This window comes from Mytilus californianus, unplaced genomic scaffold, assembly GCF_021869535.1.
Source record: "Mytilus californianus isolate M0D057914Y unplaced genomic scaffold, xbMytCali1.0.p SCAF_9, whole genome shotgun sequence".
Lineage (NCBI taxonomy): Eukaryota > Metazoa > Mollusca > Bivalvia > Mytilida > Mytilidae > Mytilus > Mytilus californianus.
This window is the reverse complement of record NW_026262745.1, coordinates 55,480,597-55,496,184: the sequence shown is the minus strand read 5'-3', so window position 1 is coordinate 55,496,184 and position 15,588 is coordinate 55,480,597. Positions and strand designations below refer to the sequence as shown.

Genomic DNA, 15,588 nt, shown 5'->3' with positions numbered 1-15,588 from the left:
TTTAATTTTAGCTGTTAAAATTAATTTCTTTTTTTCTGACATGAAAACAGCCACAATAAAATAAAGTTATATATAAAAATATATTTTTACATCCTTACATGATTCTCAGATTTATCAAATAGACATAGTTAAATTAAATTATCTTATCTAATAATTTAATTATATTAATTTTAAAGTTTTAGAGTTTTGTTAAAAAAAAGATTTTCTTTTAACTAAAAACCACACCTTTACTGAGGGTAATAAAACCTTATTAAGGTGCTTCTTGTTTGGAATGTGTGTTTTGTTTTTTTTTAAACTTAATTTTCCTAAATTCCTAAAGAAAAACTATATAGGTTTCATGGTTATATACGATAGTTATATAATTATCTTTTTAATGAGGTAACAACAGCCAAAAAATCACTGAAATTGTTTAACCTTATATTAGAAATATATCTATTTTTATTATAATTTGGGATATATTATATATAATATATATCAAAAGGGGATAAAAAAATTAAAGAAATAGATAAATTTTTCTTCTGATTAGTGGTAAAGTATAAAGTAATACCTCCTGCTTGGGGCAAACTCATTAAAAAGATCACACCTGGTCAGAGAGTATTAATTTCTAATTAACATTCATTAAAAAATTGCAACATCCTGTAAAACTTAAATCGCAAGGCCTTTTGAATTCACTAGATAAGTAATACACGAGTTTAAGAAAAAAAGGGCTTTCTTTTTACCTGTAAAACACACATGTACTGAGATAAATAAACCTTATTAAAGTGCTTCTTGTATGCCATGTCTTTAATTTTGACAAAAGTTATTTAAATTTAATTGAAATAAATTTTTTCTGCAACTTTGGAACACATTTCCTTTTTTAAATGGTTATCAAGGATTGCTATGGAAGTTCTATTATCATGATTATCTTAAATTCTTGGTTTTACAAAACAAAGGTGTTATTTTTAAAATTTATTAAGTTGCTTTATATACTATTTTAATAAAAAAAAATGTTCACTGCATTATTGACTAAACTCAACTGACACCATAAATCTATACAAGGCTTAAGTAAATGGTGAAAATTGTCCAGTAACCATAAAATATATCTGAAACATTCAAAAAAATTTGAATAACATTGAAAATATGAGTCACAATTCAGTTTTGAGATTATTTGATCAGCTTGTTTTATTTTTATTTTAAAGGTGATATATATGTGTAAGTGTTGATAAATATGGTGTTGAATTTATATTATGTTTATTGTGAAATTTTGGTTTCAATATGCCATATTGAATACATTTTGAATTTCAAATTGTTGTTCAAATTTCTAGCCAGGGGAAATAGCTGTTAAAAACAGTTCCTAAATTGATGAAATACAATAGATAGATACAAAAATTAGGTCTAGGTTGGTTAAGACTTAGTCGAGTATGGTTCAGACTAGGTCGAGTATGGTTCAGACTAGGTCGAGTATGGTTCAGACTAGGTCGAGCATGGTTCAGACGAAAATAAAATGGTTAAGTACTGGTCGAGTACAAGTTCAGACTGTTAAGTATGGTTCAGACTACAGTCGAGTATTATCAAGTAAATTTCAGACCAATTCAGACTGGTCGAGTAAAAATCAGTACAGTCGAGTACAAATATAGGCCATTTCAGACTTTTACTGGTTTGTAGTGAATGGGTTTTCAATGCAGCGAGAAACTCCCGCACCCTCAGCCGGCCCCCAAACAAATATGTATACTAGCTCAGTGACAATGGACGTCATACTAAACTCCAAATTATACACAAGAAACTAAAATTAAAAATGATACAAGACTAACAAAGGCCAGAGGCTTCTGACTTGGGACAGGCGCAAAAATGCGGTGGGGTTAAACATGTTTTTTGAGATCTCAACCCTCTCCCTATACCTCTAGCCAATGTAGAAAAAACAAACGTACAACAGTACGCACAGTAAAACTCAGTTTAAGAGAAGGCCGAGTCCGATGTCAGAATAGGAAACAAAAGAAAATAAACAAAATGACAATAATACATAAATAACAACAGACTACTAGCAGTTACTGACATGCCAGCTCCAGACCTCAATTAAACTGATTGAAAGATTATGTCTTCATCATATGAATATCAGGCACAATACCTCCTGTTAGGGGTTTAGTATTATACCATCATAAAATATATGAGAAGAACATAACCCGTGTCATGCCAACAACTGGTTTTAGAATAAATATGTTTAACTCCGATGCAAAGACCCTATAAGTGAATCAATATTAAAGCCAAAATATGCAATCTTTAATGACCTGACAACAGTATCGTAACTATATCCCTTCTTAATAAGTCTGTTTAAAGGTTTTGTTAGCTTTTGAGGTGTATACTGACATTTTTGTGCTTTGTAAAGAATATGACCATAAAAGATTGGATGTGAAATACCCGAACGTATAAGATGTCTGCATGTTGAGTTATATTTACGAATGATGTCCTTATACCGATGATAAAATTTAGTAAATGTTTTGACTAGTTTATGATATCGAAAACCCTGGTGTAATAATTTTTCAGTAATACATAAATTTCTCTCGCTAAAATCTAATACGTTGTTACATACACGAGCGAATCGTACAAGTTGAGATATATAAACACCATAAGATGGTGACAAGGGAACGTCACCATCTAAAAATGGATTATTAACGATAGGAAATGAAAAATCATCTCTTTTATCATAAATTTTTGTATTAAGCTTCCCGTTAATGATATAGATATCAAGATCGAGGAAAGGACAGTGGTCATTGTTAGTATTAGATTTATTTAAAGTAAGTTCAACAGGATAAATTTCTTTAGTATACATACTGAAGTCGTCATTATTGAGAGCCAAAATATAGAGTGAAAAATAAAAAGGCAGGACAGAGATTACAACTAAAAAATGCAGGACAAAATTTTTCATCCTAGCCCAAAATTCGCATCTGATGCAGGAACATTTGTACGTTTATATTACTTCCACTGGGTCGATACTTCTACTGGTGTACTGTTAGCCCCTGGGGTTCTTTCCACCCCAGAAGACAGTACTTCGGTACTGGCATGAACAAACGGATATTCTTTTGGTTGGAATGTAAATATTTTGGTCTCGAACATAACTGAAGCGACATTTATTGTCGAAGCGAAATGTGCATCTGAGCCACTAAAATTGGTACTGTTTATTTAAATGGAAATGGGAATGTTAAGTCAACTGGCCATATCAGATTGCCTACCAAGTATGTATGATGTAAGGTACTTTATAACAAATGAATACTGCCTTTTTATGTATAACCATATATATTTAAAGGTCATATACTGAATTTTGTATACTATGCATTATGTTGATGATCAAAATGTGCTTCATTTATTTTAAGTAATACTTTTGGCGCTGCCTGTTCTGCAAGATTGTTTTTACAGACGCACAGGTACGTATTCTTTTCCAATTATCGCAATATTTAATCATAGTTAGAAAAATACAACGCACGTTTTGAGATATGTATACAGCGAAACGCAAACGCACAGGTACGTATTTTATTCCAATTATCGCAATATTTAATCATAGTTAGAAAAATACAACGCACGTTTTGAGATATGTATACTGTACATGTACGACTCTCTTGGGTTTGCTACCAAACGACATGCTTAAACGCATATAATATTTACTTGGCACTAAACCAAAAAACGTGTTAATTGCTTAGTGCCCATTTAATTGGTGTTACTTTATTTCAGTTATTTATGATTTTTTATCAGAAAATTGGGTGTTTCTATGAAACCACAAGTCACAGAAATATCATGGATGTTTTAATTTTCTGTTATCTATCTGTTGGCTTGATAAACAATTATAAAACATACATGGTCTGCACGGGATTTAGGACAACTTTTTTGGATCGTTTGATTTCAATGCTCCTCCGATCGTTGCTGATTTTGGTTTCCATTTGTTTCAATTTGAGTGCCACTGGTGAGTCTTATTTAGACATATCAAGTGCTTAAGAATACACCTGTATCTTTAAGGGTTTTAAACCTTTTGACATTACAAATTCTATAAAACATCTAAAGCATTTTTTTCTCTGGAATAACATGTGTCAGGATACACAAGACTAAGCAATCATAACTTCAACAAACATCTAAAAGAAATTTTCACAAAACCCAAAACAGAAAACAAAAGTTTAACGTTCTAAGGAAAGTAAAACCTCTTAAAGATTTAAATAAACGACACTCGGATAAAGCAAGTGAACTTGACGAAATAAGTTCATGTATCTCATTTTATCCTTTTGTATATTTTATTTCTACATTTGCCACATGTTATACTGCAACCTCTTAATAAGTTTACAAAAATCATATTTGAAAATAAATATGATTCATTTGTAGAAGATTGTGTTCTTTAATGTCATTCATTCAAAAAAGTATTGCCTGTTTCATGTATATGTTTTCATATATACATTTTGTGCTGGTAAAAATACTATTTTCAATACAACAGCTCAGGGTAACAACAAATTCGTCTGACATTTTTCGATTATGTAGCTATGTTTGTACTTATCTTTTTGTTCTACTAAATGTTAACGGTAGGGATAATAAAACGTAAATATTATGAAAACTTCGGGGAATAGGTTACAGATTCAGGACAGCTTTTTGTTCTCAAAAGTCATATTTAAACAAAAATAACACTAGCATGTTGGGGTTCCTTTTGCTTATTCTTTACTTTTCTATGTTTTGTTGTGTATACTGTTGTTTTTCTTTTTGTCGTTATTCCTTTTTTGCCATGGCATTGTCAGTTTGTTTTTATAATTATGAGTTTGAATATCCATTTTGTATCTTTTGCCTCTCTTTTATACAAGTTTTTAAAAAATGTGCGTCGGGGTTTACCTTCATCAATAATGCTCATACCAAGAAAAAATGGAGCCGATGATTTTTGACCATCTAAACACGTTATGAGCTGTATGATCAACAGGAACCTAAAAGAATAACAAATACAATCTAACGTTGACTTTGCCTGTGTAATTTGGAACCTCAGTTTTTCCTTACAATATTAATAAAAAAATCTATTAAAACATTATTGCAATATATGTTTAAAGTTTGATTTTCATATATATTCAAAACAAAAGATAATAATACTCTATAAATTAGTTACGTTCTACATTTATTTCATCATTAATGACCATACCTCAAAAAAGTTAAAAGCCAAGAATGTATATACACCTAAACAAGTGACGAGCCGTATGATCAAAACGGGTATTAAGGAATAACCAAATCAATCAAAAGTCAAACTTTAACTAAGGCTGTTTTAGCCAGAGAATTTTTTAAATTGAAAATAACACTCAATGAATTTGTTTTATCCGAAGCTTGTTTCTACATTTACATCAGGAATGCTCATATAAAACAAAATGAAAACAAAACTCCGTACAACTACTCTAACACGCAGAGAGCTATCTATGTGAAAGATACTTCACATTCCTAGGTAGGATACAAAAACATTTGAAGGATTAGACTTCAGAATCACTATGACTTTTTATACAATCGCAAAATTTTGTGGTCGTATAATGTTATGCCGTTGTCAGCGTCGTTGTCGTCGTTGTCCGAAGACATTTGGTTTCCAGACAGTAACTTGAGTAAAGGTTTATGGATCTCTTTGAAACTGTACCTCAGGGTTCAATACCACAAAATGAAGGTTGGGGTAATTGTCTTTAAAAAACAAGTTATAATTTTCCGTTCTTTGGCCACATTCATTGTGTGATAGAGACCTATGATGTGTCAAATATTAAATCACAATCCAAATTCAGTTTTGTATCAAGCTCACATGTAGTATCCATACTCGCCCTAACTGTTCCGGGTTTGAACTCTGCGGTCATATGAAGCTGCGTAAAGCGGAGTATTTATTATTTATTAAAGTAGGTATGTCTTCTGTGTTATTTGAATCGACTCTCATAGCTGGCTGTATCACGACGAACAATTGCATTTTAATGAGTTTTGAGTTTAAGATAAATAGGGGTCTACCTGTTTGGAATACCACCAGAAATTAAGATATAATAGATAGGGACTGAAATTTAGCCTAGTGTTTCATAGTATTTAATAACGAACAGAAAGCTTGGCACTCTCTTTTTTGAGGGATCGGATTTATCGTCCTTATTCTGACTGAATGTGGCTGCGTATTTATAAATCCCCCACAACCAAACGGACGGCACACTTTGGAAAGGGTTTTCCTGTCGGTCGGAAGAACGCCAAAAGTGATCATGTTTATATTCCCTAGTCACCCTTGTGGTGAACTTTGTGTTGTATGAGACGTGTATTAAAGTAAAGTCAAGTTTTTTTTTCAATCGGAACTTAGCGACGAAATTGATATACATAGGTAAAGGAATAAGTTATAATAAACAGTAAAATATTCTCAGTGTAAATTTTATTTTGTAGATTTCGAGACAATTCCATTACAGGACGTTGAAGAAAAAATTGCTTCTCTTATAGCCAATGAAAAGTCCAGTTTGGAAAAACAAATTGAGGCAAATGATGTTGAAAAACAGAAATTAAAGGACAAAATAAGCAAACTCGAAGAAAATGTTCCACACCATGTACTAGGTAAATTTGTTATGTAGAAAATAGTTTGTCATCTAATTTTGAGCGGGCGACTAGATGATGAATTATTTAAATTGTAACATTATAAATGTAAAAACATGTTCGTCTCGCCTGGAACAACAGTCGCGAAATGCGAGACATGTGTATTACTATTAGGCGGCGGCTGCAGCGGCGAGTTAAACTATTTGTATAAAGCTTTATATTTCCCAAGGTAGGAAACCTGGATGCTTCATAACTTGTATGAAGACACATTATGTTATGTAGTTTCCGTCTGTCATATGTCCATTATTCTTGACCTTATTTTCGGTTTTTTTTTTGTCATGTGAATTTCTCACTTACATGTAGTATTTGTAGTATGATAACTAAATTTGGTACATAGGTTCCTTTCAACGCCTACATATTCGTCAGACAGGGTTCACCTTACCTCGACCTAATTCATGGATCAGTGATCGAGGTTAAAGTTACGTCATTAGGTCCGTTTCTTAGATACTAGAAGCAGAAGGTCAACTATATGTGGTGTATGGATTGATTGTTAGGGGTACATGTCAATCTGGAAGGTTTCATCTGACCTTGACATCATGTGCATGTTTCCTTGGTCAATGTTAAGTTTTTGTGTTTTGGTCTGTATTTCAAGTACTATAAGCAATTGATCAACTATAGTTGGTGTATGGAATGAATATAAGGTAAAAATGTCTTTCTAGCCGGTATCATCTGACCTTGACATCAGTTTCACGGCTCATTTGTCAATGTTAGGTTTTTGTAATTTGGTCAGTTTTTCAAATTATTATAGCAATAGGGCAACTGTGTTGGGTGTGTGGAACAATTGTAAAGTGTACATGTACGCTAGAAGGTATTATCTGACCTTACCTCATTTGTTATGGTTCACCAGCCAATGATAAGTTGTTGTTATTTTGTCAGTTTATCATATACTTTCAGCAACAAGTCGTTGTTATTTTGTCAGTTTATCATATACTTTCAGCAACAAGTCAACAATATTTGGTTTATATGTCTGCCTGGCCTGTTTTATATGATCATGACCTTATTATCACTGATCATTGATAAAGTTAAGTTTTATAATACTTGTAGTAAAACCTTCATGTTACAGACTTTCAACATACATTCAATGATAAGTAAAACAGGCAAGATATTTCAGTGTTTGCACTTTTGTTAAACATTTATGATTGAAATCAAAGAATTTTGATCTTAAGGATGAGTGTACTTGTTAGAAAATGTTACCACTTTATCAAACTAACCTTTATCCATACAGCACTTTATTGTTGACATGAAATATCATTTATATGTTAATTTTTCTGCAATTTTACTTTAAATAAAATGTAGAATTTTTCGAAATATTTAGGTACTCAAAAGCGTAATCTGCCTAAGCCTTAATTAGCACATTTGTTTGGAGTCATCACTTTTAAATAATGTTCAATTTTACCTTTGATTTGACCTTAAACTCTTTAAATTACAGCGTCACCGATGAGTCTTATGTAGATGAAACGCGAAACTGTCATACAAAATTACAAGCGTAGTATCGTAAATGAGATTGTATGATCATCAGTAATATAAATCAAACCTTTGATACACAAAGATTAATGTCAAGTAACCTTTAACACAATAAATTTTGTAATGTAAGTTAATTTTACTGATATGGCATAGTCCGGTTATTCAAATTAAATACGTTGAAAGTAGCAATGATTATTTATATAATAGTTATTGAAAAACTGGTCATTATCGTCCGTTTTTTTCTGTTTAAGACCGATGGAATTTTTTATAGAAGAATAAAGAATGTCATGTGGCTCCTTGTTATCCAATAAGCTAATTCTTAGCCGATATGAAATAAAACATATTACATAAATATGTCGTGTATTTCAGATGACATTCCGTATAATAGACACACCGTGGTATTACTATTTTCTTTTTGAGAATGTTGTATCCAACAAAATCCGATAAGTATATTTTGTCCAATTCTTATTAAAAATACATTATTTATTTTCATTTTACAGAATTACAAAAGGAAATACTTCAACATTGGTCCAATGTTCTTAATAAATTTGTTTTAACAAAAGCCGCCAAATTCCTATATCGGCGCATTCAGACAGAAAACGTAATTGCTATTATAGGACCAACAGGGACGGGTAAATCAGCGTATGCTTATCACATAGCATTTAAATTAAAGAACGAATATGGTTATACAATTTTGCCTGCAAGACAGTCATCAGATATTATACAGTATTATTTACCAGGTACAAACCAAGTATTCGTCATTGATGATTTTATCGGGAAATATGCTTTCGATGAGGCTGAAACAGTTTCATGGGAAAAAAGTGGTCCATTACTGCAGAAGATTTTGAGGAATAACGATAAAACTAAAGTAATACTAACGTGTAGAAAGTCTATTTGGCAACCTGAAAAATATGAACGCTTTGGATTTTCAGCACTCGTATGCGATTTACTTACAGATGAGTTGAGATTAACTCTGTTGGAAAAACGAAAAATCGTTGAGGCATACATCGACAAAAGTGACGTTGTGGCGTTAATTGACGAAATTATAATGATGTATACATTTCTTCCCTCTTTATGTTCAATCTTTTCATCGACAAATGTTGTTACTGTTCAAACCTTTTTTACCTTACCTTTTCAATTCCTGGAAGAGGAAATAGAAAACTACAAGGAGAAATCACAATTACGTTATATCACTTTAGCTGTGCTTGCTATCAAACAACAAATAGCTAAAAAATCATGTTTTGATGATATTGAAAATGAAGAGTTGATAAATAACTTGTTTGGAGAATCTGGATTTCGAATACGTCCATCTAAAAAACTTATAATAAGCAGTCTCGAGGCTATGACAGACACATACGTAAAGGCTAACAATGACTTTTTCGAATTTATCCATCAGACTATGCAAAATATAGTTCTTTACTGCATTTCAAAAACATTGATAAACTCGGTACTTAAGTTCAGTAAAACTGATGTTATTAAGAACCAGGTAAGATTAGCTTGTATCAGAGAAGAACAGACCGTTCCTGTTATTAAAGTTACATCGGAACACGAAGATGCTTATTTTACACGTCTCATGCAAGACCTTAGAAAAGGACTGTATGTGGATGTTTTTGAAAATAATCAAAATGAATTTGAAACATTTAGACAGAAATTGTGCATATATATAAACAAACATAAACAGGAAATACATTTGAAGACTAACTCAAATGGTTTGACTGTCCTTCACGTTGTTTCATTGTTTGGATACGATGATTTTGTTTCTTTGTTTATAAACATTGACAAACGAATGATCCATATGTCAGATGGAAATGGAAACACACCTTTGCACTTAGCCGCTTATAATGGTTATCCTAATATAGTTAAGTTACTTGTTGAAGCGGGACGAAACGTTCATCTTTTAAACAACGAACAATTATCACCTTTTTTCATTGCATGTGAAAAAAATTCAATTCCCGTTGTGAATTATTTGATTAATTTGAAAGATGACTTGGTCAAGATCAATGAAACGTATATGCTAAGGGAATACAAAAGTGTTCTTCATATAGCATGTTTGAAAGGGTTTGAAAGACTAACAAAAATACTGCTGGACCATCATGCTTCTATTGACATACAAGATGCAAGTGGATTTACACCGTTACATTTGGCATGCTTTAATGGGCAATTTGATACAGCTTTTCTGTTACTAAAAGCAGGAGCCAATATCAATGCAGTGGACACATTGGAACAGACGCCTGTTTTTTATGCATGTACTGGAAATTATAAAAATATTGTTGAACTTCTTATTGAATATAAAGCAGATATTAATCAAATCACATCAACCGGTTTACTACCTTTGCATGCGGCCTGTGAGAACGGAAATATAGAAATAGTAAATATTTTGATAAAAAATCTTTCTAACATAAATGTTAAGGAGAAAACAGTCGAGTCACCTCTTCATATAGCGTGTAGACAAGGGAATGAACGTATAGTAAATTTGTTGATTGACCAGAGTGCTTCGGTCAATTCAAAAACTAAGGATATGTTGACGCCATTGCACGTAGCTTGCAATAACGGGCATCTGAATGTTGCTGATATTCTGTTAAAGAAGAATGCCAACTACAAAAAGAAAAATATAAAAGGATGGACGGCTCTTTTTTTCAGCTGTGACAAAGGTTACAATGATATTGTAAAGATGCTACTGAATTTAGAGACTGATGTAAATATTTCGAATAAAGATGGAGTTACGCCCCTAATGTTAGCCTGCAAAGGAAATATAAATGTGGTTGAGACACTTCTGGTTTCAAAGGCAGATGTGATGCAATGTGATAATGACAAGTGTTCCCCTTTAGAGTATGCCTGCACCGCTGGAAATGTGGATATAGTCAATTTATTACTCGAACATGGTGTCAATATCAACTTGGCGAATAAAAATGGAATTACCCCTATTCATGTCGCTTGTATGAACGATCGTGCACACGTTGTTAACTCGCTGATTGAGCATAAAGCTGATATTAATTTATTAGACATTATTGGTGAAACTCCTCTTTACAAATCCTGCTTCAGCGGAAATATTGAAATAGTAACGATGTTGCTCAATAATGGGGCAACAATCAAAATAAGCGATACTTCTGGAAAGTCTCCTGCAGCCATTGCGAAGGCAAAAGGTTTCAGTAGTATTATCGAGCTTTTGGAAAAAGACCAGACCTGATCAAGTCACTGCAAAGGAAAAATGGTTCCGTAGTATTGTCGAGATTTTGAACACAGAAAAATCTGATCAAGATCCATATATTCCTTACATTGCATAAGCTGTTTTAATTGTATTACCGATGTACATATTTTAAAAAGAAACACCAGTTTCTGTTAGTTCTTTTAATTTCAACTAAAGGTGTAAATGCAGTAACGTCTTGGTTAAGCATTTTTTTTATGGGAAATAATACATTTTGAGTCAAACTTATATTTCCAGTGAACAGAATATTGTAATTAATGAAATATACATAATATTCAACAGAAATACGTTTTCTTTCGAAAGTGAATGTCGAACCTGGTATGAATAATGTGGTTCTTGCTTGTGTCGTTTTATTGTTTAGTAGAAATGTACGCTTAAAAGGTTAAATTAACTATTATTAAATACTGATGAAATAAATCTCATATTATCACAATACAGGACATAAATATAAAGAGATATAATATAAATGGAAATGAGACAGCTACCTAGTGACATTAAATAACCACAGACATCTATAGCTATAAAGTCTTCAACAAGTTTGTCAAGCTGTAAATCGTCCCGTTTCTTTACATGTTTTGAGTTGAATACAAAGTTTCAATTAAGGGTCTTCAATCAATATCCTAGATCTACGAATAACATAAACAAGATATTAATTACGAAAATGTATGACGAGACTCCTGGAATTTGATATGCACATGCATTTGATTTAGGTTACACCAAGTTTGGTATATCTGAACCCTTATAAAACTTCAACTCAACATTTTCCTTTTGAAAGAGTGTTATGGGTCCGTGTAACACTTATCAATTTAAAATTTTAAAAAGTTTTCAAATTTTAGTTATTTAGAATTTTGATCAAAGTTTTAAAATATCAAAATTCCAAATTTTTGAATTTTTTTGAAATTATGAAAATTTCATCAAATAATTAAAATTTTAAAATTCTGAAACTTATTTAAGAATTTGATAGTTTACAGACGGGTGCAGTCCTAACCTGTACAGCAAGTTAACTTGATAACCAGTCATTTGGACTAGTCAAAGTTAACCTGTGAAAGGATTTAGGACTGCTCTGACCAATCCTAGGACCACAATCTAGTTAACTTGAAAAGCGGACTTGGTCCTAGGACTGTTTTTATGTCTGCCGAAAAAGTTAACTTAGAAACAGGTCCGCTATTGATATAAGTTAACTTCGAAACCAGTTCTGCCATAAGTTAACACAATTTAACTTTGATTTTGACAACTCCGATCGAACCAGACCTGATCTCAAGTTAACTTTTGGCCTGGTCTGCTCAACGCTAAGTTAACTTGTAACCAGGACCGCTCTACATCGATTTTTTTAAAATATTTTTTAATGTCTTTGTTTCTTGGTATAAACATAGAAAAATAAATTCAATTTAATACTTCCGTGATATAAACATGATTAAGTACATGTAGCTCCGTGTTGAAGACCTATAATGGTTTACTTTTATAAATTTTGACTTGGATGGAGAGTTGTCTCATTGACACTCATACCACATCTTCTTATATTCTATTTGTAAATAAAGTACGCATAAAATTTTGCTTGTTTATATACAAATTTATCCGTGATCTGCCTTTCTATATTTAAAAAAAAAAACGATAATGGCTACAATGCTAACGAGCTGAATATATATTCCAATACATATCAAATTCTTTAAATCGTATTAACCATATTTGCACTTTATAATGTAAATCTATATAGCCGCATAGTAAATGAGAAATATTTTTATGTCGGGATAGAATGTATAATAAAAATGACAGCAATATTGCAACACAATCACTACAAAATTTTACCCGCATAAATTTAGAGTGCCAGCATGTCCTCCTTTTGTTCAATTTATTGATACGTAACAAAATTTCAGTAGTTTTGATACCCCAGGCTGACTCGTATAGCAAAATTATTTGACCGTATCAACCAAAACTTACCATGTTTGCACTTTATCATGTAAATCTATATATATATATATATATATATAGCCGCATAATAATTCAGTAATATTTTATGTCAGGATGCATTGTATAATACAAATGACAGCAATATTGGAACATAATGTGAATACATAATTTTGTCCGTATAAATCTAGATTGCCAGCATGTCCTCTTTTTAATCAGAATATTGTCCAGCAACAAAATTTCAGTAGTTTTGATACCTCAGGCTGACTCCTATAACAAAATTATTTGACCGCATCAACCAAAACTGACCATATTTGCACTTTATTTTGAAAATCTATATAGCCGCATAGTAAATCAGCAACTATTTTTATGTCAGGATTTAATGTATAATACAAATGACAGCAATATTGGAACACAACAACTACAATTGTCCGCATGTATTTAGAGTGCCAGCATATCCTCCTTTTGTTCAATATACATGATATATTGATACGTAACTAAATTTCAGTAGTTTTGATACCCCAGGCTGACTCGTATAGCAAAAATATTTGACCGCATCAACTTAAACTGACCGTATTTGCACATTATTATGTAAATCTATATAGCCGCATAATAATTCAGTAATAATTTTATGTCAAGAATGAATGTTTTATACAAATGACAGCAATATTAGAACATAATGTGAATACAAAATTTTGTCCATTTCAATCTAGATTGCTAGCATGTCCTCTTTTTAATCAAAATATTGTCTCGCAACAAAATTTCAGTAGTTTTGATAACTCAGGCTGACGCCTATAACAAAATTATTTGACCGCATCACCCAAAACTGACCATATTTGCACTTTATTTTGTAAATCTCTATAGCCGCATAGTAAATCAGCAACTATTTTTATGTCAGGATTTAATGTATAATACAAATGACAGCAATATTGGAACACAACAACTACAAATTTTTGTCCGCATAAATTTAGAGTGCCAGCATGTCCTCCTTTTGTTCAATATATTGATATGTAACAAAATTTCAGTAGTTTTGATACCCCAGGCTGACGCATATAGCAAAAATATTTGACCGCATCAACTTAAACTGACCATATTTAATCAAACTTTCAAAACACTAAACTTAACGTGCAGTTTTGATTATTTCGCTTTTTGAAAGTTTTAATTTTTTTATTTTTGATTAAGAAATTAAAAATATAAAAACGGGCAAAAAGAGTACATAGTATCATTATCGCGTTTGGGGTATCTGTAAAGTACGAATCGAAATTTGCTAAAACGAAACGAAACGAAACGAAGCGAAACGAAATATGACGAAACGAAATGAAAAGAACATAAAATTTTACTTAATAGTTAATGTATAAACTAAAACAAGAGGCAGACGGATCTAAGCGGAGAAAAATTTAATAAATAAGAAACGCTTTGATTATGATCATTCTTGAGTAAGAATAAAATGAACGGAACGAGTTTAATCATCTTAATTGCAAAAAGAGAATAATTTAAAAAAGAGGTTGTATTTCTATAAACAAATCGGACATCACATGAGATATCCTGAAATTTTTACGATTTTGCAGTTATTGAAAAAAAAACACAATTTTTAAAACTGCATTGAACTAAAGCTAAGCGTTTCATATAAATCATTCAGAAATATTTGGTTTTCACAATTGATCAAAAGAGAATTTCGAATTTTATTGGTCGAAACGGACAAAAGAAATTCTAAGTTAGATAGTTAACTCCTTTTTCACTATTGTGTTTGTTCAACACTTTTGCAAAAACGTCAATTGCTTGAAAAAGCGCCTATCATTTAGGAGTAACAGTGAAAACTGACAAACTCGCAGTAAGCCGAATAACGTGGAAGGGGTTGCGTGTGTAATTATTTCTACTGTACGTTAAGCAATAAAATTGTTCAATACACGTGTATTCCCTCAAATTTGATTTCAGATTATATTTTTTTAAGGCTTCTTACTATCAGCATCCATGTCTGCAGATGAAACCATTGAACGTACATTTTGAACGATCATCTTTAACCTTTTATCAACTATTTCGGTTCATATAAATCCTTGACTTTCAAATATTCGGCTTTGAGCTTTCCTGATGAAGGTAAATCAAGAAAAGCGCTTCGGATGCATGCAATTTTTAACGTGTTGTTTTCATCCTTTATCGATTGCACTTGACGATCATAATTTGCCTTTTATCATTGATTTCAATTCTAAGTATCGGTATTGTTGATATCTGTTTTACACTGCTTAGTAGCTTGGAGCCAGGATAATGTTAATAGGTAGAACTTTAAGATCCAACTCATCGTATTGGTCGTAAAAGCTGAATACATTCATACCATATGAAATTATATAACAAACATTATTTTCAGCCTGCATATGTATGTGATAGTTGCCCTTGTACGTTAAGCGCTCGTCTATCCATGTGTAGCTGTCGGCATTTTG

At 31.8% G+C, this 15,588-nt stretch overlaps 1 protein-coding gene across 1 annotated transcript in view; it reads left to right on the top strand.

Annotated features, from left to right (window-relative positions):
• LOC127714489 (uncharacterized) overlaps positions 1–11,665 on the top strand; it is a 36,040-nt gene extending 24,375 nt beyond the window's left edge. Inside the window, exons 8-10 of the mRNA XM_052220544.1 lie at positions 3,348–3,398; positions 6,376–6,540; positions 8,544–11,665. Of these exons, the coding sequence (XP_052076504.1) occupies positions 3,348–3,398; positions 6,376–6,540; positions 8,544–11,230 (2,903 nt within the window). The 3' untranslated portion in view covers positions 11,231–11,665. The remainder of the gene's footprint in view (positions 1–3,347; positions 3,399–6,375; positions 6,541–8,543) is intronic.
• Positions 11,666–15,588: the final 3,923 nt, after the last annotated feature.